A 27,741-nucleotide genomic window follows, 5' to 3' on the forward strand; every position below is an offset into this window, starting at 1 on the left:
CAATTGGCTTACTTGCATAACAAAAGTCCACTTGCTTAAATACGATATAATGCTAATGTTTACAGCAATTGGCTAACTTACATAGCAAATGTCCGTTAGCTTAAATGCGATTTAATGATCATGTTTACAACAACTGGCTAACTTGCATAGCAAAAGTCCGATAGCTTATAAGCTAAACAATGCTAATGTTTACAATCGGTTAACTTGCATAGCAAAAGTTAGCTAGCTTAAATACTATATAATGCTAATGTTTACACCAATTGGCTTACTTGCTTAACAAACGTCCACTAGCTTAAATACGACATGATGCTAATGTTTACAACAACTGGCTGATTTACATAACAAAAGTCCACTTGCTTAAATACGATATAATGCTAATGTTTACAGCAATTGGCTAACTTACATAGCAAATGTCCGTTAGCTTAAATGCCATATAATGATAATGTTTACAACAATTGGCTAACTTGCATAGCAAAAGTCCGATAGCTTATAAGCTAAATAATGCTAATGTTTACAATTGGTTAACTTGCATTGCAAAACTTTGCTAGCTTAAATGCTATATAATGCTAATGTTTACACCAATTGGCTTACTTGCATAACAAAAGTCCACTAGCTTAAATGCGATATAATGCTAATGTTTACAACAATTGGCTAATTTACATAACAAAAGTCCACTTGCTTAAATACGATATAATGCTAATGTTTACAGCAATTGGCTAACTTACATAGCAAATGTCCGTTAGCTTAAATGCCATATAATGATAATGTTTACAACAATTGGCTAACTTGCATAGCAAAAGGCCGATAGCTTATAAGCTAAATAATGCTAATGTTTACAATTGGTTAACTTGCATAGCAAAAGTTTGCTAGCTTAAATGCTATATAATGCTAATGTTTACACCAATTGGCTTACTTGCATAACAAAAGTCCACTAGCTTAAATACGATATAATGCTAATGTTTACAACAATTGGCTGATTTACATAACAAAAGTCCACTTGCTTAAATACGATATAATGCTAATGTTTAGAGCAATTGGCTAACTTACATAGCAAATGTCCGTTAGCTTAAATACCATATAATGATAATGTTTACAACAATTGGCTACCTTGCATAGCAAAAGTCCGATAGCTTATAAGCTAAATAATGCTAATGTTTACAATTGGTTAACTTGCATAGCAAAAGTTTGCTAGCTTAAATGCTATAGAATGCTAAGGCTTACACCAATTGGCTTACTTGCATAACGAAAGTCCACTAGCTTAAATACGATATAATGCTAATGTTTACAACAATTGGCTAATTTACATAGCAAAAGTCCGCTAGCTTAAATGCTATATAAGCTAATACTTACAATAGGTTAACTTGCATAGCAAAAGTCCGCTAGCTTAAATACGATATAATGCTAATGTGTACAACAATTGGCAATAGGGAATGGGACGTACTACGTCACTGTTTGGCTAGGCCGCCATGCTGGCAATATCCTTCCGGCAGACTCAACGGGGATTGTAATGTGTGGTAGTGCTAACCTAATTCCTTCGGTGTATTAGAAAGAAAATATGGGTGTGCATTGTTGTGTTACCGGGTGCAACAGCGTCTCCTACGACAAAAAAAGGGGTTAGGAAAAATGGACTCACTTTTCACCGTTTTCCTGCATGGAGGACCAAATATCAGATCACGAAGGTACGACGGATGGCTGGATTGCAGCGGTTCGTCGGAAAAGCATTTCTTATGTTCATATTTCTGCTGGAATGAGAGTGTATTCCCCTCATCTCTACTCTTGTAAGTTGAACGATTTATCCGTTTTGGTTTCAATAGGTTTTTTGTTTTTTTCTTTACTGTTGTGTAAATCTGCCTCGGTAGCAATGCTAACCTACTCCTCCTCACCTACCTGTTGTGTTACTAGGAAAACCTGCATATGAAATGCTGACAACACATCCCGATTGGTCACCATATCTCTTCTTGGGTTATTCTGAGGTCAAGCGCACCACATCGGAGCGTTGAGAGGTTGGAAACGCGAAGAGTGCACGCTGAAACTTCAGTTTGCTCTGCTCTTACAAACACGATCCCAAGTGTTGTTGTGAAAAGTCAATAAAATATGAATACCAAAACATGACTTGAACAACTTCTTGACAAACTGTAACTGCTTGTTGTTTACTTCAGGTCTTCATAATAAACAGGTGTAATAATTACAAAGTCAGGTGACTTAATTTTGTTATTCTATTTGGAATATGCATTGACAATGTGTGGACAGCGTTGTAGACAAGAACTGGGACTGATAAGTTGCAATAGATTTATTTCAAGTAATGCAACTTCTCCAATACAATATTTGAGCTGACAGTTTAAAATCTTTAAATTAGTGCAAACAAGGCCCACCCTCTGACGGGGTCAGCAAATATTATATAATTATAAGTAATATATACAAGTTTAACATAAATGTGTCTTTGTCAAAGCAGTTTAAAAACTATTTACTGGCCTTGGGTAAATTGCCAGACAGAATAAATATGTAGTTTAAAGTTCTTGCATTTCCATTTTAAGGATTGCAAGTTCTCCAACACAATATTTGAACTGACAGTTTAAAATCCTTTTAGTGCAAAATGGCCCACACTCTGACAGGGGGTAGCAAATATTATAATACATAATACATTATAAAAAGCTATATACTATATAAATACAAGATCACAACAAAACCTGTATTTTTCAAAGCAGTTAAAAAAACATTCAGTGGCCTCAGGTAGATAAAGGTGTATAAATATGTACATTACAGTTCTTGCATTTCTATTTTAGGTATTGCAACTTTTCCAACACTATTTGAATTGACAGTCTAAAGTCTACATTAGTGCAAACAAGAATAATTATAGATAATAGAATTTATCAATTCAACATTACAATGAAACGTGTCTTTGTCAAAGTGGTTAAAAAAAACAACAACACTTCACTGGCCTTAGTAAAATAGCCAGGCAGAATAAATATGTGCATTAAAGTTCTTGCATTTTCACAAGTTAAAAGCCCGCAGTTTATCAGCAAGAAAGGCAGACCCAGACGGCGTCTGCTGCAGGGGCTTGTTTGATTCCGACACAAGACAAATGGAACCACTCAATTGAACAAATTTTCTTTGTCAAATAATCCAAGAAGAGAGATGGTGACCAATCGGGATGTCTTGTCAGCAGGTTTACCTAGTAACACAACAGGTAGGTGAGGAGGAGGAGTAGGTTAGCATTGCTACCGAGGAAGATTTACACAACGGTAAAAAAAAATAAAAAAACGTATTGAAACCAAAACGGATAAATCGTTCAACTTACAAGAGTAGAGATGACGGGAACACGCTCTCATTCCAGCAGAAATATGATCAAAAGAAATGCTTTTCCGACGAACCGCTGCAACCCAGCCATCCGTCGTGCCTTCGTGATCTGATATTTGGTCCTCCATGCAGGAAAACGGTGAGAAGTGAGTCCAGTTTTCCTCGCCCTTTTTTTTTTTGTCGCAGGAGACACTGTTGCACCCGGTAACACAACAATGCACACCCATATTTTCTTTCTAATACACCGAAGGAATTAGGTTAGCACTACCACAGTTACAATCCCCGTTGAGTCTGCCGGAAGGATATTGCCAGCATGGCGGCCTAGCCAAACAGTGACGTAGTACGTCCCATTCCCTATAAATGTTGTGCACTATGAGATTTGTTTTCAAATGTAAAGTGCGTTATAGATCAAATGTATTATTATTATTATTATGTTTAAAAACAATTGGCTAACTTGCATAACAAAAGTCTGCTAGCTTAAATGCGATATAATTCTGATGTTTACAACAGTTTACTAACTTGCACAGCAATGGACTGCTAGCTTAAATGATATATAATGCTAATGTTTACAATTGGTTAAATTCCAAAACAAAAAATCTTAAATGCTATATAATCCTCATTTTTACCGGATAGTGTCTCGTACGCACCAGATTGCTTAAATTTATTTTATTTCTGTCAATGTCCCTTTAGGGGCTCCGTATATTTTAAAAAAAGAAGGGCTTTCCAAATTTGGCCATGATATAGCTCTCAGCCGCTACGCTAGCACCGATAAAACTTGCCAGTAGCTCGTCAGACTTACTCAAAAACTCAGGATTTAATAGTTGAATATGGCTCCATCTGATACTATATGCTGTGACAAAAGAACAATTTTAAATGGATGAGCATCCACTATTTGCAACAGAATGCGATGCTAGCGTTGATTAGCACTTTTCAACTGGCACTCTGAGGACTTTATTGCCACAGTATGCTACAACAAAGTTGCTTTATAAGGGCTAGCGCTAGCTGTTAACAGTTTTTAAAAGGATTTCATCCACTTCAAGTTTAGAAGTTAAAGTGGATCTTTGCTAATGGATCTTTGAAAATGTAGTGACCAGTTTTTGAAAGTTCGCTTGTTTTTAAGCATTCAAACAACACGAGTTGGTGATGTTGATGCGTGTTTATCTGGTTATATTTCTAAAAGGTTACTTAAACTTTGCTTTTACTCATGTGTGTAGACTAGAGCATGTGTGTAGACAACACATATATCCTTTTGACATGTGCTAAGTACATCCATCCGCCATTACCAGGGCACTTTCTCGGGTTATCCATGACACTCCCTCCTCTGCATTATTGTGGGCCAACATGAGGTTAATGGAAGCCAGGCGGCAGGAGTCATTTCCTCCCTGTGGGAAGCGCTTGATTGACGCCAAGCTAGCCGCAATTTACTTGAAAATATTCACTAGCGCCCCTAAAACAATTTTTCATTGTGACGTAAAATATTTGTAGTTGGAAATAGCAAGGTTTTCTGCACACAGTGTCTAAATAGGTGGGCATCATTTTAAGGATTCTGTAAAATTTAGGGTGGGAAATCATAATAATAGTATACATATTGTAAAGGTTCAATGAGGTGAAAACTGAAAAGGATGTCTGATCAATTGGTTTGATGAAGCCATTTTTGAGATTTTTTGTGTGTGTGTACTTTATTATGGTAGACATGCCCACCAAATATTATGTTAATTGGTTGAACTACTGTCAGAGGATATTATTTTTTAACTTTAAGGGGTCCTTATTGTGTGACAAGTGGCTGTTTCCCCCAACACTTTCTGGGGACCTCATGTTGTGAAACACGGCTATTTCAAACCAAAATGGCTGACTACTTGTTCAATTTCGGGCATGGGTCTTTGAGACTTTTTTATTCATCTTGTTGTAATGGACGCATCCACCAAATTTCATGTATGTGGGTCGAATAGGTGTTGGGGGTTGAATTTTTTAAAAACATTTCTGATGACATTATGCAGTGAGCCATGGCTTCTTCAAATCAAAATGGCTGACTTCCTGTTCAATTTCGGGCATTGGTCTTTGAAGCTTTTTTATTCGTCTTGTTGTAGTAGACACATACACCAAAGGTTATATGCTTGTGTTGAATTGGTGTTGGGGGCTGTTTTTTGTTTGTTTGTTTGTTTGTTTTTTTAAACTTTATGGGGACATTATGCTGTGAGACATGGCTACTTCAAACCAAAATGGCTGACTTTCTGTTCGATTTCGGGCATTGGTCTTTGAGACTTTTTTATTCATCTTGTTGTAATTGACGCATGACCAAATTTCATGTATGTGGGTCGAATACGTGTTGGGGACTGAATTTTTAAAAAAACTTTTCTGGGGACATTATGCAGTGAGACATGGCTGCTTCAAACCAAAATGGCCAACTTCCTGTTCGATTTCGGGCATGGGTCTTTTGAGACTTTTTTATTCATCTTGTTGTAATAGACGCATCCACCAAATTTCATGTATGTTGGTTGAATTGATGTTTGGGGCTGATTTCTTGAAAAACCTTTATAGGGAAATTATGCAGTGAGACATGGCTACTTCAAACCAAAATGGCCGCCTTCCTGTTCGAGTTCGGGCATGGGTCTTTGAGGCTTTTTTATTCATCTTATTGTAATTGACACATCCACCAAATTTCATGTACGTGGTATGACTTGCTATTTGGTGCTGATTTTAAAAAAAAAAACTTTTTGGGGACATTATGCAGTGAGACATGACTACTTCATACGAAAATGGCTGACTTCTTTTTCAATTTCGGGCATGGGTCCTTGAGGCTATTTATTCATCTTGCTGTTAATTGACGCATTCACCAAATTTCATGTATGTTGGTTGAATTGATGTTTGGGGCTGATTTCTTGAAAAACCTTTATGGGGACATTATGCAGTGAGACATGGCTATTTCAAACCAAAATGGCCACCTTCCTGTTCGATTTCGTGCATGGGTCTTTGAGGCTTTTTTATTCAGCTTGTTGTAATTGACACATCCACCAAATTTCATGTACGTGGTATGACTTGCTATTTGGTGCTGATTTTTAAAAAAACAAAAAATTGGGGGGGACATTATGCAGTGAGACATGACTACTTCACCCAAAATGGCTGACTTCTTGTTCAATTTTGGGCATGGGTCTTTGAAGCTTTTTTATTCTTCTTGCTGTAACACATCCACCAAATTTCATGTATGTTGGTTGAATTGGGGTTTGGGGCTGATTTTTTTTTCTTAAAAAAAACCTTTGTGGGGACATTAGGCAGTGAGACATGTCTACATCAAACCAAAATGGTAGACTTCCTGTTTAAATTCGGGCATGTATCCTTGAGACTTTTTTCTTCATCTTGTTAAAATACACACATCCACCAAATTTCTTGTACAAGGGTTTAAATTTGTGTTAGGGGATGATTTTTTTTTTTTTTAACATCATTTGGGTACTGTGTGATTTGTGTCCACCAAATACTCAAATATTTACTTACCAAATTTACATTTGAGTTTTATTGTCCTACAAGATCCCCTTTGATCATTACAAATCTCTCTCGGGGCGATCATTTTTCATGTTTCTTTCATCCGGATCGTACTCGGTCGAAAAGAACACGACACCCGAGTTGACACGAGGATTACGTCTTCTATATTTAGTGTTTATGTACATGAATATTGGCAGGACAACTGTACACGGGACGCACTCGCGCGCACATTCGGGCAGTCTCACACACATTGATACAGTGATAATAACACATTTCCAAGCACAGAACACAGTTACAAGAAAGAGATTACACAAGGGAATGTCATAGTAACACATCAGAGAGATAAAGTAGAAAATAATTTAAAAGTCTCGGTACAACACGGTGGCGAATAGGCAGCAACAGGTCTGTACAAGCCAGCGTCCTCGATTCGTGGATCGGTCCTTCGTTCAGTTTTTAATTGGGAATCGAAAAGGAAAAAAAAGTGACTGATTATTTCCGGGTTGACAAAATGGCCGCCATTGACAGTGATAGAAAAAATACCGAATACAATACGGAATTAACCAAAAAATATCACGTAAATTACAATTTGCCAAAAACTTTCCCATTCATTTTTATTGGGAAATTTCCCATTGACTTCCAATGGAATTTCCAATGGAATTTACATCGCATTGATGCCATTGATGGCTATATATGTCGAATTTATTGATATTAATGTACTTGGATTCCATTGACACCTATGTAAGTCGATGCCATTGACGGCCATGGACGTCCAAATTTTTCCCCGTTCATTTTCAATGGCCAAAAAAAAAAAAAAAAAAATAATATGTCCCCAAATAAACAGGAAATCACCTGATATCAATAGGACATGTCCCCCAAACTTCCCCGATTCCATTGACGCTTATGGAGGGAGCTGCCATTGACAGCCAAGGACGTCCAAATTTTCCATTCATTTCTAATGGCATTTACTTTGTTTAATGCAATTGACGGGCATGTTTGTCCATTCTATAGATACCCCTGGATGGGGCTAAGATGTGTATCTCCACAGAGCAAAGACCCAGAGTAATTTCTCCAGAAATTGCAGTTTCTAGTTTGCACTAAGCAGTTAAAATGTGTCTGATGTCAGTGGCTGTCAATAGCAAGGAAAGTTGAAATTTTTTTACTTTGAATGTTGTTTTGAGGAAAAAATGCGTACATTTTGAAGTCTCTCTGGCTGACATTAGCCAGTAATGTTAGCATCAATCGATACTTGATGAAAATATGTAGAGATTGTTGTACAACGTTAGCTGCTAACAGTAGCCAGTCAGTTGCAAGTATGTTAGTCGCTAACGTTAGCCACTCCAACGTAAGTGTGCTTATAACAGAAGTAAGCACACACTTCTGCCGGACTGGCTAATGTTAAAGTTAGCGGCTAACGTTATACAAAGATAACCACTAGCGTTGAAGGAATGTGTTTACCTGATGTAATTTAACGAAAATAAAATAAAGTTCTTTTGTAAAGGCAAAAATAAACTATAAGCCAAAAGTTGACTATTTACAGGAAAAAAAAAATACTTTTTAAAATGTTACGAGAAATTTGGCTAGTTTTATTTATTTTTAAGATATTTTCAAGAGTAAAGTCGTATATTTTACTGGTAATTTCATCCCTCTTCGTTCAAATGGATTGGACGTCTATCGCCGTCAATGGAAAGAAATGAGTTAATTAAAATTAAACAGTTTTTAGGTAGTGAACTAAGTGCCACCAGTGCTACACTGGGAAATAATCAGCCGCTAATAGTCGCTAACAATCGTTCAAATAGCACTAATCCAAACTTGCACCTTGAGAAAATTTCAGCTTCCCAAAAGTAACAAAACAATCAGCCACTTTTTGGTTTCTGATTCCCGATAGTCACGCAGATACTCCGAAAGCCAAGTCTACGATGGCCAAGAAGTTTCGGGCGATTTGCCAATTCCAAACATTTTTCAAAAGAAAAAAAAACATGATTGCCGAAAGCTGCAACGTGAACGCAAAATGCCTGCAACGGAATTCGACTTCAGAAGTGGTTCTAACTTTAGCTGCTAACGTTACAATGCAGTAGAGCTTGTTGTGTGACGTTCGGCGCTAACGTTAGCTAGTCATACGTGTGTGTGTAAGGCCTACAAAGCTAGTGTTTGAGGATACACATTAGCATCCAGTAACGATTGTTGTATGACATTAGCTGCTAAAGTTGTGGGATGGAATTGTGTGGTGATACACATGTTTAGCAGTCTAGATTGTTATATGATGTTAGCTGCTAACATTAGCCAGTCCACACTGTTTTTTTTGTAAGTCTCTAAACAATTTGTCTTGGCTAACAGATTTAAAAAAAAAACATTGCTGAAAACTGACATTAGCCTGAGCCGACGTCAATTGGAGTAACGTTAGCGGCAAATGTCATACAACTATCGCTAATGGATAATAATGTCAGCGGCTAAAAGTGTCTAAAAGTTAAGTTCCCCACACAATTTGTTGTTGAGACTTACAACAGAAGTGAACACACTTAAGTCTGTCCGGCTAATATTAGCGGCTAACGTTATACATTGACTGAAACTGAGTGACAAAATGCAGAGTTGTTTTATGATCTTAGCTGCTAATGTAAGCCAGTCAGATTTAAAAATGACGTCAGTCAGTCCGGAGTAAGTGTGCTTACTTCCTTTGTACACCGTAGGATTGGCTAATTTTAGTGACTAACGTCATGCAACGATCTCTATCGGATGATAACGTTAGCGGCTAAAATCACAAAACAATCTTTGCTAAATGATAATGGATGCTTCCCCACACAATTCCGTTTTTGAGACTTACAACAGAAGTGAACATGCTTAAGTCTGTCTGGCTAACATTAGCAGCTAATGTCATACGTCGATCACTACTGGATGATAACATGCAGAGTCTCTGTATGATGTTAGACGCAAGTATGATAGCTTTAGTAGGGATGATCACAAAGTGTAGCTACTCTAGTAACTTCTACAACTATTTCTGATTTAAGAAGTAACAGAAGTAAACACTTGAGTCTGTCTGGCTAACATTAGCCGCTAACGTCATACATCTACCGCACTGGAGGAATACATGCAGAGATTGTTTCATGATGTTAGCTGCTAATATTACCCAGTCAGATGCAAGTATGATGTTAGTCGTAAATATCAGCCAGTCTGATGATGTGCGCTTCCTTCCGTTGTACAACGGAGCTTTTCATTAATGTTAGCGGCTAACGTTATCATACATCTCTACTGAATGACTACTTTTGTAAAGCCTTAGGTAGATAAGGTCACAAAGTGTATCTCCCGTAGTAACTTCTACTTGTTTTAAGTTTACTTGCGTTGTGGTTCATGTCGTGACTAATTGCGTTCCTGTAGCTAATGTTTGCAAGTCATACGCAAGTTAATCAGTCAGATGTAAATGTGCTTACTTCCGTCGTACAGCGTAAGACTGGTTGATGTTAGCGACTAACATCAAACAAAAATCTCTATTGGATGTTAACGTTAGCGGCGAAAATCACAAAACAATCTTTGCTAAATGGTAATGTATATACCCCTTCACAATTCTTTTTTTGAAAGGCTAACATTAGTAGCTAAAATCATCATCGATCGCTACTGGATGATAAAATGGAGAGATTGTTTTATGATGTTAGCTGCTACCTTTAGTCAGTCAGAAACAAGTATGAAGTCGTTAGCAAGTCCGACGTAAGTGTGCTGACTTTAGTTATTCGCACACAATTCCATCAGACTGACTAATGTAAATGTTAGCGGCTAACTTTATACAAAGATCTCTACTGACTAACTACTTAGTCGCCTTAGTAGAGATGATCACAGAGTGTAGCTACTGTAGTAACTACAACTACTTCTGCTTTAAGAAGTAACAAAGTAACAGAAGTGAGCATGCTTAAGTCTTGTCTGGCTAACATTAGCGGCTAACGTCATACATTGAACGCTACTGAATGATAACGTAGAGATCGTCGTATGATGTTAGCTGCCTAAGTTAGTCAGTTAGACACAAGTATGGCGTTAGTCGTTAGAAAGTGAGACGTAAGTGTGCTTACTTCCATTATATGCACACACTTCCATCGGACTGGCTAATGTTAATATTAGTGGCTAACGTTATACAAAGTTCTCTAATAGCTAGAGAGGGTGACAAAGTGTATCTACTGTAGTAACGTCTACAACTACCACTGTTTTAAGAACTAACAGAAGTAAACACACTTAAGTCCGTCTGGCTAACATTAGCTGCTAACGTCATACATTGATCGCTACTGGATGATAATATGCAGAGATTGTATTATGATGTTGGCTGGTAATGTAAGCTTGTCATACACAACTATGATGTTAGTTGTTAATGTTAGCCAGTCCGACGTAAGTGTGCTTACTTTTGTTAAAAGCACACACTACCATTGGACTTGCTAATGTAAATATTAGCAACTAATGTTATACAAAGATCTCTACTAGCTAACTATACTTCTGTAAGGCCTTAGGGAGAGAGGATCACAAACTGTATCTACTGTAGTAACTTCTACAACTACCTCTGTTTTAAGAAGTAACAGAAGTAAACACACTTAATTTTGTCTGGCTAACATTAACGGCTAACGTCATACATTGAACGCTACTGGATGATTACATGCAGAGATTGTATTATGATGTTAGCTGCTAACATTAGCCAGTCAGATACAAGTATGACATTAGCAAGTCCGACGTAAGTGTGCTTACTTCTGTTATACGCACACACTTCCATCGGACTGGCTAATGTAAATGTTAGCGGCTAACGTTATACAGATTTCTACTAGCTAACTACTTCTGTTAAGCCTTATGGAAAGAAGGTCACAAAGTGTGTCTATTGTAGTGACTTCTACAACTACTTCTGTTTTAAGAAATAACAAAGTAACAGTAGTAAACACGCTTAAGTCTCTCTTGCTAACGTCATACATCGATCGCTACTGGATGATAACATGCAGCGATTGTTTTATGATTTTAGCTACTAACGTTAGCCAGTCAGACACAAGTATGACGTTAGTCATTAATGTTAGCAAGGTCGACGTAAGTGTGCTTACACTTAAGTCTGTCTGGCTAACATTAGCTGCTAATGTCATACATCAGTCGCTACTGGATTATGACATGTAAAAATCGTTGTATGACTTTAGCTGCTAATATTAGCAAGTCAGATGCATGATGTTATTTGCTAACATTAGCCAGTCCGACAAAAGTGCGCTTACCTCTGTTATAAGCGCACACTTCCATCGGACTGGCTAACGGTAATATTAGCAGCTAACGTTATACAAAGATCTCTACTGGCTAACTATTTCTGTAAAGCCTTAGGAAGAGAGGGACACAAAGTGTATCTACTGTAGTAACACGTCTACAACTACTACTCTTTTAAGAAGTAACAGAAGTAAACACACCAAATATTGTTTCTGGCTAACATTAGCGGCTAACGTCATAGATCGAACGCTACTGAATGATTACATGTAGAGATTGTATTATGATGTTAGCTGTTAACATTAGCTAGTCCGACACAAGTATGATGTTAGTTGTTAATGTTAGCATTTCCGACGTGTGATTACTTCCTTTATCAGCACACACTTCAATCGGACTGGCTAATGTTAATGTTAGCGGCTAACGTCATACATCAATTACTGTTGGATGATAACATGTAACAATCATGACGTTAGCTGCTAATATTTGCAAGTCAGATGCAATTATGATGTTATTTGCTAACGTTAGCAAGTCTGACAAAAGTGCGCTTACTTCCGTTGTACAACGGAACTTCTTGCTAATGTTAGCAGCTAACGCTATCAAAAATCTCTACTAGGTGACAATTTCTATAAAGCCTAAGGTAGAGAAAGTGTATCTCACGTAGTAACTTCTACAACTACTTCGGTTTTAAGTCTACTTCCGTTGTGGTTCGTGTCACAGCTATTGGCGTTTCAGTTGCGGCTATTAGCATTGGTGTTTGGAATTTGCAAATTTCCCGAAGCTTTCCGGCCACCGTACGAACTCGCTCGCGAGTTGGGGGGGGTAAATGTAAACATAAATATACAGGTGGAGGTCTCCAGCAACAGTTCTGTCTCCGCCACAGGTGAGTAGTCAGTCTGTATATCTTCCAAAGAGTTAAATAAACTTATTCCATAGATATATTTATAATAGATTTCTTCCTCTGTGCTCAGTCGCTTTTAGCAGTACTTCCTGGTTTTCACCAGTTTGCTCTGGTACTTGACCGAGTGGCCGCTGTGCGCCACCACGTAGACGTCCAGCAGGTAGCTCTTCCCGGGCTCCAGCCCGGTGACCGTCTCTGTGGTCACCGCCTTCTGCAGGTTGGGGCTGTGGAAGTACTTGCAGAGGACTTTCTCTGACTTGCGCCGCGTCTCGGGCCCGGCGCAGCGGTTCTGCTCGCGCCGCCGCTGCTCCTCGCCGTAGTCGTCGGACACCTCCTTGCGGTAGACGCAGTACTTGTTCCGTTCTTGCGTTCCCAGCCAGGCCACGGTGACGGAGGAACAGGTGCGGAGCTTGTCGAAGGCCTTGATGCGGGTGTCCTCGGGCAGGGAGGGGAAGGGCTGCTTGCCGCCCGCTCGGGTGCTAGCTAGCACTTTTAGCGTGGAGGCGCCTTTGCGGCTGCCGCGCAGTCGGATGAGGTACTTGGCCTTGGGCTTGCCGCGCAACTGGAACTGTCGAACGCCCTCGGCGGTTTGCGAAAGCAGGAGCTTGCCGTCGCGTCGCACCTGGACCTGGACTGCGTCCAGGCAGGCGTGGACGAACAGCGTCACCCTCTGGTGCGAGGAAACGGGGGCGAAGCGGAGGAACTTGCTGCCTTTCCTCTTGACGAACACGTCGGACACTTTTCCGTCCTTGAGCTCCAGAGTCTTCTGCCGGGCTTCCTCTTTCGTGCGGGCGAAGGTGCCCACGTAGGCCGTGCTGGTGTTGGTCGCCGAGTTGACGGCAAAGACGTCGAAGTAGTACTGCGTGTCTGGCTTCAAGTCGGAAACGGTGTAGATGTTCTTGTTTCCGATGCACAGCTTGTGAATGTCCGACGTTTTGGGCTTGGCCGGGTACGCCCGTGAGATTTTGTTGCTGGTCAGGCCGCGGTCGAAGCCGAAGTGGGAAAAGTCGAAGGGGCTGAAGTCCCGGCCCGGCTTGGGCGCCGACATGAACGCGTCGTCGGAGCCCATCTTGGCCTCGGCGGCGCACATGCTTTTGAAGTTGTGCTCCTTGTTGATGACCACGCAGTACTGCACCGGCTGGCCCATCAGGAAGGATGTGGGTGTGGGCTTCCAGGCCAGGGTGACGGTGGTGCGGCCCAGCGCCGTCACGTCTACGCGAGGGTCGTAGGGCAGCTCCGGGTAGGGCTGGTCCGACTCTGGCGTGGTGGAGGCGTACACCTTGAAGTTGCTGTCCTTTTCCGTGGACAGAAGCTCCAGCTGGTAGAGGCCAGACGGCGTGCTGGTGGACACGTAGGACTCCACGTCGTTACCCTTGTAGGCAAACAGCTCCGTGCCTTCGTCCACAGTCACCTGCTGCTTTTGCTGATCCAGTGGCTCGGGCTCCCCTGAAAAACACAAGGGGGCGAGAGTATTCAGTGCACGGTGTCAAACTACACTAGGTAACTTTTCAACCATAATAAATGATAATAAATAAATGCCGGTGTGCGCTGGTCCTCATGGGAAACGCAGTCTTCCTTAAGGCAAAACAGTACCACTTTTGTCCACCGGCGTCGCTAAAATCGACCAAAACTAAAAAAAACTACCAAGTGTTTCTTTAAATGGATTGGACGTTAATTGGCGTCAATGGCAGACAATTATGTAATATTAAAAAAAAAATCATAAAGAATATTTACTTTTTTTTTTTTAACTATACCAATAAATTTAAATATTCAATATTTACTGGTTCTCTTCCCCCTTTTTTAATTATGTAAATAAAAAAAATAAAAATAATATATTTCTTTTAAAAGTAAATTGATGGCTTTTTCTTGATTGTTTTAATTTAAAAAATTACCCAAAAAAATAAAATTCAAACAGACATAGAAAAACCTAATATTTTCCCTTTTTACAAAAAAATTAACAAAATATTTAGTTTTATTTACGTTTTTGTTGATTTTAATTTTTAAAATATTTTTAAAAAACGTTAATATTTACCGTTTCACCTTAATTATTTTGTTTATTTGAAAAAAAAAATGCACATAAAAAATTGAAAAATAAGAAATATTTACTGCTTTTTCTTTGTTTCTTAATAAAATAAAAACTTATATATATATATATATATATATATATATATATATATAATAAAATAAAAACATAAAAATAAAACTTGCTCTTACCTTTTTTATTTAAAGAAAAAACTAAAATTAAAAAAATATTTTAAAATATTTTTTTTATTTAACAAACAAAATAAACTCAATATTTGGATATGATTTTTTTTTTTTCATCAGAAAAAATGCAAATTAACAAAAAATTGAAAAATAAAAAAAAGCTTTTCATTTGTTATTTTGATTTAAAAAAAGTAAAATAAATAATATTTATGTATAATAAAATTCAAGCAAACATTACAAAATATTTACCATTTTCCTTTGTTTTATTAAAAATAAAATTTAAATTAAGAAAATATTTACTTACATTTACAAATTTAAGAAAAAAAAATAAACTCAATATTTACTGTTTTAATCTAAAAATGCAAATTATCGAAGAAATAATATTTTTATTAACTTAAAAAAATAAGGAGAATATTAACTGCTTTTTCACATTTTTTAAAAAAAGATTTAACCAATTGAGTTAAACATAATTTTGTCCTTAAAAAGATCTAAAAGTTATAGTAAAATAATAAAAAATGAATAACTAATAGTGAAAGTAAGTAAAAAAAAAAATACAGGCAATTTTAGGTCGACAACATCTAAACAATTCACCGACTATCAAAATATGTATTTTGAATTTTCTATTCAATTAATTTTCAATAGTCCTCTGAAAAAATTAAACAAAACAAAACAAAAAAAACATAGCTAGCTTAAGTTTGACACCACTAGTTTACCTAATCAAAGCACATTTGGCAGGATTTTTCTTTTGTTGAAATTTGAATGCAGAAAGATTACAAGCCAGCCTCACACGTGCAATTATCCCCAAACACACACACACACACGCCCGCCGTGTTTTCACTGCAAACATCTCCGAAAGATCATAGCCCGTGTCTTTGACTTGGCCCGGGCTACAAAGCGGCGCCTCGCGGCTTCGGAAACGGTTCGAGCTCTCGCTAGAGAAACCATAATATTATGTTTGTCAACCGGAGAGTGTTCTCGGCGGTGTACTAAAAATCCACGCTCCAGTGATCCGCTTCCAGCGCGGCCATGAGAACAAACTCCCCGGGCCAAATTGGACACGCTCGCTCCGCTTTCGGAAGCCGATCTGCTCCTTTTGAAGCCAGGAACGAGTCTTCGACAGTCGGTGCGAGCGGTAAATCATCTAGTGACATGTGACCAGGTGTTCACATTGGTTATGATACCGGCGAATTATGTATACTGCATTTTTTGGCCGGCAAGCCCTTGTTTGCACTCGATTTGAACCCTGCAAATTTAGCCAAATATTGATGCAGTTCATTTATGCGACCCAAAATTTGATGTCCATTTTAGAGTGTCATTGGGGGTGTATTCCTGTATTTATTCATTTTAATTTGGTTTCTGTTAACATTTGATAAATTTCAAACTTTATTTTTTGTCACTATTTATAAAAAAATGGAAAATAATTTCTATATCTATATATAAATAATAGAAATTATTTTTGTGTATTTTTATATGAATTAATAAAGTTTAAAAATTCAAATAAAATGAATAAAAACAGAAATACAACACATAATAAAATTCAATGTACAATTTTTTTTCATTTTATTTAAAATTTATTCATATAAAATACACTTTTAAAAATGGAAAATAATTCTAATATGAATATTCAAATCCTTTATTTTTTTACCATTTTTTATATATTTAATTTTGTGTTTTTATTTTATTATTTAAACGGAAATACACCACATACAATATTGTATGACATTACATACAATATTTCTTTTTTTATACTAGAAACTTCAATTTCTGGAGAAATTAATTTGGGTTTTGCTGTAAGGAGATACAGATCTTAGACCCGCCCAGGTTAGGGTTAGGACGCGCGAGGACGTCAACGGCACGGACGTCAAAGTCACAGACATGCATGTACCTCTAAGGGAAGAACGTTCAAGTCGCAGACGTGCACGGATGTTCGAGGCGCAGACATGCGTGAACGTCCGTAGGGGTGGACATCCGAGTTGTGGACGTCCGAGGCGCAGACTTCCAATAAGTGGACGTCCAAATCGTGGACTACAAATGCGCGGACATCGCAGAGATCCGAGGTTCAGACATGCGTGGACGTACAAGGCGTGGACGTGCACGGACGTCCAATGGACAGACATCCAAGGCGCTGATATTCGCGGACGTCCAATTCGTGGACGTCCAAGTCGCAGATGTGCGTGGATGTCCAATGTGCGGACATGCGTGGACTTACAAGGTGTGGACATCCGAGGTGCAGACGTGCACAGAGGTCCAATGCACGGAAATCCATGATGCCGACATTCGCGGAAGTCCAAGGCGCCGACATTCGCGGATGTCCACTGCGCGGACATGCGTGGACTTACAAGACGTGGACGTGCGCAGACGTCCAACGCGTAGATGTGCGTGGACGTCCGAGGCGCGGACCAGTGTGAAAGCACGAGGAATGGACGTCCAAGGCGCGGGCATCCAGTCTGCGGACGTCCAAGGCCTACATGTCCAATTCGCAGATGTCTGAGGCGTGGACGTCCAAGTTGCGGACGTCAATGAATGTCAATGTAAATGCCATTGAAAATGAATGGGAAATTTGGACGTAAATGGCTGTCAATGGCATCCACTTACGAATGCATCAATGGAATCCAAGTACATTCGCATCAATAGAATCGACATACATGGCCATCAATGGCATTCGCGGCCGTCCATGTCGCAGACATGCGTGGACGTACAAGGCGTGGACGTGCGCGGACGTCCAAGGCGCCGACATTCGCGGACGTCCAAGGCGCGGACATGCGTGAACATCCGAGGCATGGACGTCCAAGGCGTGGACGTAGGTGGACATCCAAGTCGCAGACTTCCGAGGCGTGGACGTGCAATTTGCGGACGTCAATGAATGTCAATGTAAATGCCATTGAAATTGAATGGGAAATTTGGACGTGAATGGCTGTCAATGGCATCCACTTACGAATGCATCAATGGAATCCAAGTACATTGGCATCAATACAGTGCGTTGCAAAAGTATTCGGCCCCCTTGAATCTTGCAACTTTTCGCCACATTTCAGGCTTCAAACATAAAGATATGAAATTTAATTTTTTTGTCAAGAATCAACAACAAGTAGGACACAATCGTGAAGTGGAACAACATTTATTGGATAATTTAAACTTTTTTTAACAAATAAAAAACTGAAAAGTGGGGCGTGCAATATTATTCGGCCCCTTTACTTTCAGTGCAGCAAACTCACTCCAGAAGTTCAGTGAGGATCTCTGAATGATCCATTGTTGTCCTAAATGACCGATGATGATAAATAGAATCCACCGTTGTGTAATCAAGTCTCCGTATAAATGCACCTGCTCTGTGATAGTCTCAGGGTTCTGTTTAAAGTGCAGAGAGCATTATGAAAACCAAGGAACACACCAGGCAGGTCCGAGATACTGTTGTGGACAAGTTTAAAGCCGGATTTGGATACAAAAAGATTTCCCAAGCTTTAAACATCTCAAGGAGCACTGTGCAAGCCATCATATTGAAATGGAAGGAGCATCAGACCACTGCAAATCTACCAAGACCTGGCCGTCCTTCCAAACTTTCCAAGGAGAAAACTGATCAGAGATGCAGCCAAGAGGCCCATGATCACTCTGGATGAACTGCAGAGATCTACAGCTGAGGTGGGAGAGTCTGTCCATAGGACAACAATCAGTCGTACACCGCACAAATCTGGCCTTTATGGAAGAGTGGCAAGAAGAAAGCCATTTCTCAAAGATATCCATAAAAAGTCTCGTTTAAAGTTTGCCAAAAGCCACCTGGGAGACACACCAAACATGTGGAAGAAGGTGCTCTGGTCAGATGAAACCAAAATTGAACTTTTTGGCCACAATTCAAAACGATATGTTTGGCGTAAAAGCAACACAGCTCATCACCCTGAACACACCATCCCCACTGTCAAACATGGTGGTGGCAGCATCATGGTTTGGGCCTGCTTTTCTTCAGCAGGGACAGGGAAGATGGTTAAAATTGACGGGAAGATGGATGCAGCCAAATACAGGAACATTCTGTTAGAAAACCTGTTGGTATCTGCACAAGACCTGAGACTGGGACGGAGATTTATCTTCCAACAGGACAATGATCCAAAACATAAAGCCAAATCTACAATGGAATGGTTCAAAAATAAACGTATCCAGGTGTTAGAATGGCCAAGTCAAAGTCCAGACCTGAATCCAATCGAGAATCTGTGGAAAGAGCTGAAGACAGCTGTTCACAAACACTCTCCATCCAACCTCACTGAGCTCGAGCTGTTTTGCAAGGAAGAATGGGCAAGAATGTCAGTCTCTCGATGTGCAAAACTGATAGAAACATACCCCAAGCGACTTGCAGCTGTAATTGGAGCAAAAGGTGGCGCTACAAAGTATTAACGCAAGGGGGCCGAATAATATTGCACGCCCCACTTTTCAGTTTTTTATTTGTTAAAAAAGTTGAAATTATCCAATAAATTTTGTTCCACTTCACGATTGTGTCCCACTTGTTGTTGATTCTCGGCAAAAAAATTTAATTTCATATCTTTATGTTTGAAGCCTGAAATGTGGCGAAAGGTTGCAAGATTCAAGGGGGCCGAATACTTTTGCAAGGCACTGTATATTTGACATACATGGCCGTCAATGGCATTCGCGGACATCCAAGTTGCGGACATGCGTGGACGTACAAGGCGTGGATGTCCAAGTCGCAGACGTCCGAGGCATGGATGCCCCAGGAGCGGACGTCAATGAATGTCAATGTAAACGCCATTGGAAATGAATGGGAAATTTAGACGTCCTTGACCATCAATGGCATTGACTTCCATATGCGTCAATGGAATCGAGACACTTGGGGAAAACGTCCTGTTGATATCTGGTCATTTCCTGTTGATTTGGGGATATTTGTTTATTTTTTACTATTTATTTACTAAATCATCGTTTTCAACTTTTTAAAATTCGTTTACTTTCTCCCGGTTTAAATTAATTGGAAATTTAATACGTACAATGGCACGCAATGCGTTAGATTATGTTAAATATTATTGATTAATTAATTGTTAACAATATGAGATTAGGGGGAAAAAACTCAATTTTATTGATTTACATTTTTTTTTTTTTTTACTTTCACCACTCCCAGTCAAAATGGATCTAGAGCCATCAATGGCTGCCAATGATTGCCCTATTACGGGTTTAGACTGCTTGAATCATTCAAAAAGAAAACTAAGAGAAAGACTGAAAACTTCAAACAATCAGGGCGACCTAAGTAAAGGTGGCTTTAAATGGCTTTAATTCCTCGTCGGCGCTCTCAAATGAAAGGTCCGCCAGCGGTGAGACTTAATGAAAACCCAACCGAAACACGCGTTTTCCACATCAGACTAGTCATTACCTGACGCCTCGCCGCTGGCCTCCTCCGGCAGCTCCTGCAACGTCAAGGTCCACTCCAGCGGCGCGTCGCACGGCGTCACCGTCACCGACAGCGGCGTGTTGTCTTCTTCCACCACAAAGTAGTACCTGAAACAATCGAGTAGCTGTGATCAAGATGATTGTTTTCTATTTTTGCCATTTTAAACCATTTTTGGGCTCCCGAAAACGGTTCCTCTACTGATGTCGACACTGTACTAAATCACTGTATCCTCACTGGAATGTAAATAATTGCTATCAAGGCTGAGTGAGACAATGCTTAAAGTGATCCTCTAACTTAAATACATGTAGGCTCTAATAAACCACAATTGTTCTCTTGTACTAAAATATGTTGTTAAAAACACATAAAATGTTAAATCAATGGCAATATTTTATAATATTTACTACATATTTTGACCGTTAGTTGGCGCCATCGTTTGCGGGCTCGCAGTGATGACGTCATTGGGATCTTTCCGAATGTGTAGCGTGTTCAACAATTGCTTATTGCTGCCTAAACTCGTGAAGTAAAATGCCACGATGTGCTGCTTTTGGATGCAATTTCCAGTCAAATAGAAACAACGGGAGTGAAGTGAGTGGTCATGGTGGAATTATTATTTTTAGTGAATAAATGTACATAAGTGGAAGCTTCTCCCCCTTTTTGGTCCCTGTATGCACGTATCCTACCCACCACGCGTTACAACTGGCGCCCGAACATTTTTCCTGGATCCTCAGTCAAGTAAGGGATCCATCTATTTTCTGGATCCGACAGTGCCACCGCGTCTGCAATATTGGTTTCGGATCGTCAATTTTTTTGATTCGTCGGTCCCACAGCGGCTTTTCGGATCAGTCTATTTTGTGGAATCGACAGCCTAATCACGGCTGCGACATTGCCATGGTATCGGTCCAATTCCTGGATCTTTGAGTGAGTAAAAAACGTGGATTTGGACTAGTATTGCTATCTTTTATGTTGACTATTCTTCGTGGGAGTTTTCCCCAAATCATACTAAATAATTAAAGCACTGTGTCACGCTACAGTGACGACAGGGACTCTGATGTGGACCTTACAACAATGTTGGGAGTTCGTCAGGGAACGCGTGTTTGCGTACTGCTGAGCTCCCGAGTGAAGAGTGGTCAAGGTGGAAATATTATTTTTGTGAATAAATGTGCATAAGTGGAAGCTTCTCCCCTTTTTGGTACTTTTATACACGTATCCTAGCTACCACGCGTTACAATGTACAAGAACTGGATTACATAAGGTGTGCTCTTTGGCCTGTACTGTATGTAAAGCACACGACAACTCTGGATGCTAACAATCCACATAATTATATTGGGATAAGTTTGAAAACGCAATATGCTTACCTTGAATATCTGCTAATAAAACCGACAGCATACACTCTCTCTCCCAACCTGAGTTTCCAACAGGACTCTCTCGCATCACCAGTTTTGCCCAACTTTTGTCTTATCAGGTATTTGCTGCACGCATTTTTCCCTGAAGATCGTCTCGTGAACGACCGACAGTGCTGTCCTGCTCTTCACTTTTCAGATCTGGTTCAAATAGGAAGGGTAGGACTGACGACATGTTGGGTAAGCTAACGAGTGACACGCTGGAATTTCGGCAACGGGACCGGTGACGTCACGTACTGCCACGTAACAAGAATGGCGACCTAGCACTTAAAAAAAATTTACAACCTTTATTAAAACAAAAATATTAAGAGGGGTTTTAATATCAAATTATTATAACTCATACTAACATTATCTTTTAAGAATTACTTGTCTTAAAAATAGAGGATCCCTTTAAAAACTTTTTGTGCCTACCTGCTATGTTTGACAATAAATGAATGAAATCCTTAAAAAACTGAGACCTAAAATGTTCTCAAAGGCCAAAATGTTTTTTTAACCCCCTTAATTTACATTTAACAAATACACATCAAACATTGGAGGAATACATCACAACTACTAAATACTGAAAATTAAATTGGATTTTTTTTTTGTTAAAAAAACAAAAAAAAAATATTTTAAAATGTTTTTTTTTTTTTTTTTTTTAACTTAACTGAACTGAAATTTGCCAAAATGAACAGGAAGTCACCGAATATGAACAGAAATTGTCCCCGAAATGCCCCAATACAACAGAGAGTGACCCAATATCTACAGAAGGTTGCCCCGAAATCCCGCCAAATCAACAGGAAGCGGCCCAACATGTACAGGAAGTGAACCTAAAATCCCCCCCTTCAAATTAACAGTAAGTTACCCTGAAATCCCCCCGAATCAACAGGAAGTGACCCTGGAATGCCTCTAAATCAGGGCTGGGTAAACCGGTCCTCGAAGGCCGCAGTGGGTCCTGGTCTTTGTTCCAACTGAGCCAGCACAGAAAGTTTAACCAATGAGGTTTCAGCAGAAATAAGAAGCACCTGACTGCAATCGACTGATCGCACTTGTAAAACACCAGATTGGTGAAAAGGTGTCCTCTTAATGGATTGCAACAAAAACCTGCACCCACTGCGGCCCTTTGTGGTACAATAGGAAGGGACACTGAAATACCAAAAATATCAACAGGAAGTGAGCCTGAAATGTCCGAAAAACAACAGGGAGTAACCCAGTATATACAAGAAGTGACCCTGGAATGCCTCAAAATCAAAAGGAAGTGACCAAACATGGACAGGAAGTGAACCTGAACCCCCACTCACACACATCAACAGGAAGTGACAAATATGTACAGGAAGTGAACCTGAAATGCCCCCATCCAAATCAACAGGAAGTTACCCAGAAATCCCCCTAAATCAACAGAAAGTGACCCGATGTGACCAGGAAGTGACCCTGGAATGCCTCAAAATGAATGGGAAGTGACCCCATATGTACAGGAAATGAACCCAAAATACCCCCAAATCAACAGGAAGTGACCCTGAAATACCAAAAAAATCAACAGGAAGTGAGCCTGAAATGTCCCAAAATCAACAGGAAGTGAGCCAATATATACAGGAAGTGACCCTGGAATGCCTCAAACTCAAAAGAAAGTGACCAAATATGGGCAAGAAGTGAAATCAACCCCCCCACGCCCATATCAACAGGGAGTGACCCAATATGCACAGGAACTGAACCTGAAATGCCCCCATCAAAATCAACAGGAAGTTATCCCGAAATTCCCAAAATCAACAAGAAGTGACCCAATATCTACGGGACGTGACCCTGGAATGCCTCTAAATCAACAAGAAGTGACCCAAAAATACCCGAAAATCAACAGGAAGTGACCCTGGAATGCCTCAAAATCAAAAGGAAGTGACCAAACATGGACAGGAAGTGAACCCGAACCCCCCCACCCCACCCACATCAACAGGAAGTGACCTATTATGTACAGGAAGTGAATTTGAAATGCCCCCATCCAACTCAACAAGAAGTTACCTACCCAGAAATCCCCCTAAATCAACAGAAAGTGACCCGATGTGCCCACGACATGACCCTGGAATGCCTCAAAATGAATGGGAAGTGACCCCCATATGTACAGGAAATGAACCCGAAATCCCCCCAAATCAAGAGGAAGTGACCCTGAAATACCAAAAAAAATCAACAGGAAGTGAGCCTGAAATGTCCCAAAATCAACAGGAAGTGAGCCAATATATACAGTAAGTGAACCGGAAATGCCCCAAAATCAACAGGAAGTGAATCCGAAATGTACAGGAAGTGAACCTGAAATGCCCCCAACCAAATCAACTGGAAGTTATCCTGAAATCTCCCCCGAATAAACAGGAAGTGACCCTCAGATACCCAAAAGTCCAAAGGAAACGAGCCTGAAATTTCAAAAAAAATAAACAAAAAAATTCCCATGAATACATTAAAATCAAAAGGAAGTGACCAAATATGGACAGGAAGTGAACCCGAAACCCCTTCCATATCAACAGGACGTGACCCAGTATGTACAGGAAGTGAACCTGAAACGCCCCCATCCAAATCATCAGGAAGTGACCCAATATGTACAGGAAGTGAACCTGAAATGCCCCTATCCAAATCAACAGGAAGTGACCCTGAAATGCCCCCAAATCAACAGAAAGTGACCCTCAGAGACCCAAAAATCCAAAGGAAACGAGCCTGAAATTTCAAAAATATCAAAAGGAAGTGACCCAATATATACAAAAAAATTCCCATGAATACATTAAAATCAAAAGGAAGTGACCAAATATGGACAGGAAGTGAACCCAAAACCCCTTCCATATCAACAGGACGTGACCCGGTATGTACAGGAAGTGAACCTGAAACGCCCCCATCCAAATCATCAGGAAGTGACCCAATATGTACAGGAAGTGAACCTGAAATGCCCCTATCCAAATCAACAGGAAGTGACCCTGAAATGCCCCCAAATCAACAGAAAGTGACCCTCAGAGACCCAAAAATCCAAAGGAAACGAGCCTGAAATTTCAAAAATATCAAAAGGAAGTGACCCAATATATACAAAAAAAATCCCATAATACATCAAAATCAAAAAGAAGTGACCAAATATGGACAGGAAGTGAACTCGAAACCCCTCCCATATCAACAGGATGTGACCCGGTATGTACAGGAAGTGAACCTGAAACGCCCCATCCAAATCATCAGGAAGTGACCCAATATGTACAAGAAATGAACCTGAAATGCCCCTATCCAAATCAACAGGAAGTGACCCTCAGATACCCAAAAATCCATAGGAAAGGAGTCTGAAATTTCAAAAAAATCAACAGGAAGTGACCCAATGTATTCAAAAGGAAGTGACCAAATATGGACAGGAAGTGAACCCCAAACCCCTCCCATATCAACAGGATGTGATCCAGTATGTACAGGAAGTGAACCTGAAACGCCCCATCCAAATCAACAGGACGTTACCTTGAAATCCCCCCAAATCAACAGGAAGTGACCCTCTAATACCAACAAATAAACAGGAAGTGAACTAACAAATACAGAAAGTGACCTTGGAAAGCCTGGACGGGAAGTTAACCCATCCCCAAATGCATAAGAAGTGACCCAATATCTACATAAAGTGACCCTTGAATGCCTCAAAATCAATGGGAAGTGAGCCCATATGTTTAGGAAAATCCAAAAAAGCCTCCATATCAACAGGAAGTGACCCTGAAATGCCCACAAATCAACAGGATGTGATCCTGGAATGCCTCCAAATCAACAGGAAGTGACCCAATATGGACAGGAAGTGAATCCGAACCCCCCCCCCCCCCCAATATCAATGGCAAGTGACCCAATATGTACAGGAAGTGAACCTGAAATGCCCCGAAATCAAGAGGAAGTGACCCAATATGAACAGGAAGTGACCCTGAAATACCCACAAATGATCAGGAAGTGAGCCAATATATACAAGAAATGACCCTGGAATGCCTCAAAATCGAAAGGAAGTGACCAAACATGGACAGGAAGTGAACCCGAAATACCCCGATATCAGGAAGTGACCCGATATCTGCAGGAAGTGACCCTGTAATGCCTCAAAATCAATTCGAAGTGACCCCATATGTACAAGAAGTGAACCTGAAATGCCCCCAATAAAACAGGAAGTGACCCAATATCTACAGGAAGTGACCCTTGAATGCCTCAAAATCAACAGGAAGTGACCCAATAATTTCAGGAAGAGACTCTGAAATGCCCAGAAATCAAGAGGAGGTGACCCAGGAATGCCTAAAAATCAAGAGGAAGTGACCCAATATAAACAAGAAGTGACCCTGAGATACCCACAAATCAACAGGAAGTGAGCCAATATATACAAGAAATGACCCTGAAATGCCTCAAAATCAGAAGGAAGTGACCCAATAATTTCAGGAAGACTCTGAAATGCCCTGTAATCCAGAGGAAGTGACCCAGGAATGCCTAAAAATCAAGAGGAGGTGACCCAAGAATGCCTAAAAATCAAAAGGAAGTGACCCAATAAGAACAGAAAGTGACCCTGAATACCCACAAATCAACAGGAAGTGAGCCAATATATACAAGAAATGGCCCTGGTATGCCTCAAAATCAATTCGAAATAACCCCATATGTACAGGAAGTGAACCTGAAATGCCCCCAATAAAACAGGAAGTGACCCAATATCTACAGGAAGTGACCCTTGAATGCCTCAAAATCAACAGGAAGTGACCCAATAATTTCAGGAAGAGACTCTGAAATGCCCAGAAATCAAGAGGAGGTGACCCAGGAATGCCTAAAAATCAAGAGGAAGTGACCCAATAAGAATAGGAAGTGACCCTGAAATACCCACAAATCAACAGGAAGTGAGCCAATATATACAAGAAATGACCCTGGTATGCCTCAAAATCAAAACGAAGCGACCAAACACGGACAGGAAGTGAACCTGAAATACCTTGATATCAATTAGGAAGTCCCCCAATATGAACAGGAAGTTCCCTGAAATACCCCCAAATAAATAGGAAGTGACCCAAATGAACAGGAAGTGACCCCGAAATGCCCCCAAATCAACAGGCAGGGATCCTGACATTCCCGCAAATCAACAGGAAGTGACAGATATCTACAAGAAATGATCCTGAAATGCTTCAAAATCAAAAGGAAGTGACCCAATATGAATAGGAAGTGAACACGAAATGCCCCCAAATCAACAGGAAGTGACCTGATATGAACAGAAAATGCTAAAAAAAAACAAAAAAAAAACAGGAAGTGACGCAATATCAACAGGAAGTGACCCAGAAATGCCCTCAAATCAACAGAAACTGACATACCCATACCCAAACATACCCATTCATATTGAATTGGCAAATTTTCCAATTCATTTCCAATGGCCCTGTTCGCCATTCATTTCAATTGCAAGAAAACCCATCACAGCAAAGCTACCATCGCAATTTCTCCACAAATTGCCTTTCTAGTTTCTTACTACTAGCCGATGCCTGCATTTTAGCCCCGCATCGGGGCCCCTTTCCGATACTAGCATCGTTATCGGTGATGCTTACCTTTTGGGCGTGTCCCTGAAGAGGTAGCCGCTAATCTCGGCGCCGTCCGGAATGACGGAGGAGTCGTGGAAGATGGACTTGTCTCGGATCTGCATCTGGAAAAGTCCTTCATCGCGCGTGGGTAGTTTCTGTGCAAAGGTTCCTACAACTTCCAGTAGAAGCAATAGCAGCAAACCACTCCTCCAGCCTTTACACAGCCTCATCCTGGAACACAAACATAAACAAAATTTGAAGACTCGTTCGCTGCCATCGATGGCAAAAGACGTCGAATTAATTTGAACATTGGGAGAAAGTTATCAGAGCCATTAACAGTTATACACTGTTACATCCTATTCATTTGGGGACATTCTTGAGTCACTTCTGATGAAG

The 27,741-nt window shown here is 40.1% G+C and overlaps 1 protein-coding gene and 1 long non-coding RNA gene across 3 annotated transcripts in view; one reads left to right on the forward strand and one right to left on the reverse strand.

Moving 5' to 3' along the window:
* LOC130918489 (uncharacterized) overlaps nt 1-27,741 on the forward strand; it is a 54,237-nt gene that overhangs the window by 6,630 nt on the left and 19,866 nt on the right. The window contains exon 1 of one of the 2 annotated variants that reach the window (XR_009063765.1): nt 21,944-22,033. The exons of the other annotated variant lie outside the window; for it this stretch is intronic. This is a non-coding gene — a long non-coding RNA (uncharacterized LOC130918489). Of the gene's footprint in view, nt 1-21,943; nt 22,034-27,741 lie in introns of those variants that run through there. 2 annotated transcript variants of the gene reach the window in all.
* The window catches only part of ndnf (neuron-derived neurotrophic factor), a 45,665-nt gene continuing 24,844 nt past the window's right edge, over nt 6,921-27,741 (reverse strand). The window contains exons 2-4 of the mRNA XM_057840219.1: nt 27,373-27,576; nt 20,436-20,560; nt 6,921-14,317 (exon numbers count right to left, since the gene is read on the reverse strand). Coding sequence (XP_057696202.1) covers nt 12,948-14,317; nt 20,436-20,560; nt 27,373-27,575 — 1,698 coding nt within the window. The 5' untranslated portion in view covers nt 27,576 and the 3' untranslated portion in view covers nt 6,921-12,947. The remainder of the gene's footprint in view (nt 14,318-20,435; nt 20,561-27,372; nt 27,577-27,741) is intronic.

This window comes from Corythoichthys intestinalis, chromosome 7 (assembly GCF_030265065.1).
Source record: "Corythoichthys intestinalis isolate RoL2023-P3 chromosome 7, ASM3026506v1, whole genome shotgun sequence".
NCBI classification, from domain to species: Eukaryota; Metazoa; Chordata; class Actinopteri; order Syngnathiformes; family Syngnathidae; genus Corythoichthys; species Corythoichthys intestinalis.